General features: G+C 57.6%; 1 protein-coding gene across 1 annotated transcript; it reads left to right on the top strand.

Moving 5' to 3' along the window:
- The first annotated feature begins 262 nt into the window (after positions 1 to 262).
- Positions 263 to 2,822, top strand: GAS1 (growth arrest specific 1). The gene has a single exon (XM_030294236.1). It carries the CDS (start codon positions 508 to 510, stop codon positions 1,549 to 1,551), a length of 1,044 nt encoding a protein of 347 aa, XP_030150096.1. The 5' UTR covers positions 263 to 507; the 3' UTR covers positions 1,552 to 2,822.
- The last annotated feature ends 725 nt before the right edge of the window (positions 2,823 to 3,547 follow it).

Genomic DNA, 3,547 nt, shown 5'->3' with positions numbered 1-3,547 from the left:
GGCGTCCAGGGCCGCGGGAAGGCGGGCAGCGCACCGACCCGAGCCAGGAAGCGGCGCGATGCTAGAGCCCGCAGCGGCGGCGGGCGGTGGCGGCGGCGGCGGCGCGGCGCTGAGCCCGGGAGGAAGGAGCCGCTGCGGCCGCACAACGGATCTGCAAGCGCGGAGCAAAATGCACCCGCGGCGCCGCGCGGTCCTGCAGCCCCCGCCGCGGGCCCCGCGGCCCGCAGCCCCCGGGGCGGCAGTGAGCGCCTCCCGCCACCGCCGGGGGCCGAGCGGAGGGGCTCTCCGCGGCTGTGCATTTCTGGGAAACCACCACAGCCCGAGCGAGCGGGCGACCCGACCTTCTGCGAGCGGCGCGGCACCAGCGAGCGGCGCGCATGGATTTATGAAAACACTCATGCAAGAAGTTTGCAGGACTGGGGCAAACTTTTCCACCGGCTCCGCGTCCGCCGCTGCCCGCGCCTCGTCTCCTTTCCCCTCTTCGCCCGGCGGCCGCCGCTGCCCGCGATGGTGGCAGGGCTGCTGGGCGGCGGCGGCGGGGCCCGCGCGGGGACCGTGCCGGGCGCCTGGCTGTGCCTGATGGCGCTGCTGCAGCTGCTGGGCTCGGCGCCGCGGGGCTCGGGGCTGGCGCACGGCCGCCGCCTCATCTGCTGGCAGGCGCTGCTGCAGTGCCAGGGGGAGCCGGAGTGCAGCTACGCCTACAACCAGTACGCCGAGGCGTGCGCGCCGGTACTGGCGCAGCGCGGCGGGGGCGACGCGCCGGGGGCCGCCGCCGCCGCCGCCGCCGCCTTCCCGGCCTCGGCCGCCTCGTTCTCGTCGCGCTGGCGCTGCCCGAGCCACTGCATCTCGGCGCTCATTCAGCTCAACCACACGCGCCGCGGGCCCGCCCTGGAAGACTGTGACTGCGCGCAGGACGAGAACTGCAAGTCCACCAAGCGCGCCATTGAGCCGTGCCTGCCCCGGACGAGCAGCGGCGGCGCGGGCGGCCCGGGCGCGGGCGGGGTCATGGGCTGCACCGAGGCCCGGCGGCGCTGCGACCGCGACAGCCGCTGCAACCTGGCCCTCAGCCGCTACCTGACCTACTGCGGCAAGCTCTTCAACGGGCTGCGCTGCACCGACGAGTGCCGCACGGTCATCGAGGACATGCTGGCCGTGCCCAGGCGGCGCTGCTTCAACGACTGCGTGTGCGACGGCCTGGAGCGGCCCATCTGTGAGTCGGTCAAGGAGAACATGGCCCGCCTGTGCTTCGGTGCCGAGCTGGGTAACGGCCCGGGCAGCAGCGGCTCGGACGGGGGCCTGGACGACTACTACGACGAGGACTACGACGACGAGCAGCGCGCCGGGGGCGCGGGCGGCGAGCAGCCGCTGGACGATGACGACGGCGTCCCGCACCCGGCGCGCCCGGGCGGCGGCGCTGCAGCCACGGGCGGCCGCGGGGACCTGCCCTACGGGCCGGGGCGCAGGAGCAGCGGCGGCGGTCGCTCGGCGCTCGGAGGCGCTTGGACCCCGCTCGCCTCCATCTTGCTGCCGCTGCTGCCGCTGCTCTTTTAGCCCTGGAGTCCCCCGCCGTGGGCTGCGGGAGGGCCTGCGCCGGGGCACCTGTGGCACGGGGACCGAGGGGATGGTTTGGATACTTTCCAAAGCGTGTACTAAGTAGACTCTGCCTAGCGGGTCTCTCCTGCACGACTCTTGGCACTTCTCCCGTGTCCTCTCCCGAGCATGACTTCTTGGACATCCTCCCCCTCCCATTCAGGCTCCAGAAACTCCCAGCTCGTCTGCCCAGCGGAAACCGGCCTAGCTAGAGTTTAGGATGCCGGGGATGGAATGGGGGAGGCGGGGTGGGTGGGTGGGTGGGTGGGATGTGGAGAGAGGATACTGACCTGTGGGGCCTTAACAGTTTCAAAGGAGTGGGCTTGGAGCAGGAGTTTGAAGGAAGATTTACATTTGCAAAGGGGCTGTTTATTAGCATTTTAACTGTGCGGGGTGGGGGGGGGGGGGGGGGAGTGCCGGTGTCGACTTTTATTGTGGCCAGTGAGGACATTGCAATCGTGAGTAAACAGAAAAGTCCACTAACCGATTCATTTGTTTACTCTTGGTCAGCGCTCAGAATTCTGTTTGGGCGGGGGAGGGGGAAAGGGAAGGGGTTAATATGCCTGAATTCGTTTGGGGCAACTGTGAGCCCTTGACCTTAATTTCATTGCCACCACTCTGATCTCTTAGCACATTTCTTAGGATTAAGGGTCAAAAAGATGCTGATCTAAAGGGTTGCTAGTGGTGTTGAACAATGCAACTTTTATGTAAAAGAGCTGTGCACTGCCATCTATGAAAGGCTCTTACGATGTTTGTCTTGTCATTTTGTTCTTTACATCAAATTGTATGTACAAATACGCGGAGAAAATATATTGCCTCTGCTTTTATCAGGGTGCTACACTCTGGTACTTCTATATAAAGTGTATTAAAACTGGGATTTGTTACCAGTGGCTGTACTGTGTATATAGAATTTTTATAAATTGTATGCTTCAGAAATAATTTATTTTTAAAAAGAAATTAAAAATTTAAATCTGCAACCATGTTACACTTTCCTCCCTGAAAGGTATAGAATCCGTGTGTCACCAGGGATCCAAACCCACAGTCCATTGTGAAGTGTGCTCTATCTAGAACAGTCTTAAAATGTACAGTGTATTTTATAGATTGAAGTTAACATTGTTATTTTCAAGAGAATTTATGGACATTGTAGAAATGTATAAATGCATTTCCAAACTGCCTTAAACATTGTATTTTATAGACATCGTTTAAAAAAAAAAGTCCTATGTTTTAAATAACTATGGCTTTGTGTATTTTTTGGTTATTTGTTTTATTAAATATGTACATCAGTAAAGAGTTTTTAAATAATGAATATGGTGTAGTTACTTTCCAGAGTTACACTGTGGGTTACCCAATAATGGGTAAGGATGGGGGTGGAGGGGCCCCGGGGAATCTATCAACCATCAACTGAAATTAAAATACAGCACAAGACAAGAAATGAGGGCTATTATTTCTGCCTCTAATTTAATGAACAATTAGACATGTGTAAATGAAGCAGCTAAAAGATAAAACTGACTGGCCTGCATTGGTTTTTACCTTTATGGAGAGAACTCCCAGATAGTGTCTTCCGTTTCTTTTGCCTCTAACTCTTCTCTACACAATTTGGGGATAACCCAGAGGTCTCTCACCCTCCCCCCTTTTCCACTGAGACACCCCCCCCAAGCCCCTCCTCCAGGAGTGTCCCTATCTAGCTATAGACATTCTCATACAATCAAACATGCCAATAACATCTGTTACCAATAGGTCTTAGGAAACCTGGGACACCCCTTCAAAGTCATTTTCACACGTCTGTTGAAAAAAGTACAAAAATTTGTTACAAAACATTCAGGCGGGCAAAAGTAAACACACTGGGGAGAGGAACAATCCCCAGAACTTGTAATATTGTTGTGAGGAGTTGTTTAGCAGTGGGCTGAAGGCTGGGTTCCTGCCAGAGCTACTGATCTACACTCAAACGCCCTTAGAT

The sequence above is a fragment of the Lynx canadensis genome, chromosome D4 (assembly GCF_007474595.2).
Source record: "Lynx canadensis isolate LIC74 chromosome D4, mLynCan4.pri.v2, whole genome shotgun sequence".
NCBI classification, from domain to species: Eukaryota; Metazoa; Chordata; class Mammalia; order Carnivora; family Felidae; genus Lynx; species Lynx canadensis.
This window is presented reverse-complemented; position numbering and strand designations above follow the sequence as displayed.

Coding starts and splice junctions, on each gene's coding strand:
- GAS1 (XM_030294236.1), top strand. CDS start 508: ATGGTGGCAGGGCTGCTGGGCGGCGGCGGCGGGGCCCGCGCGGGGACC.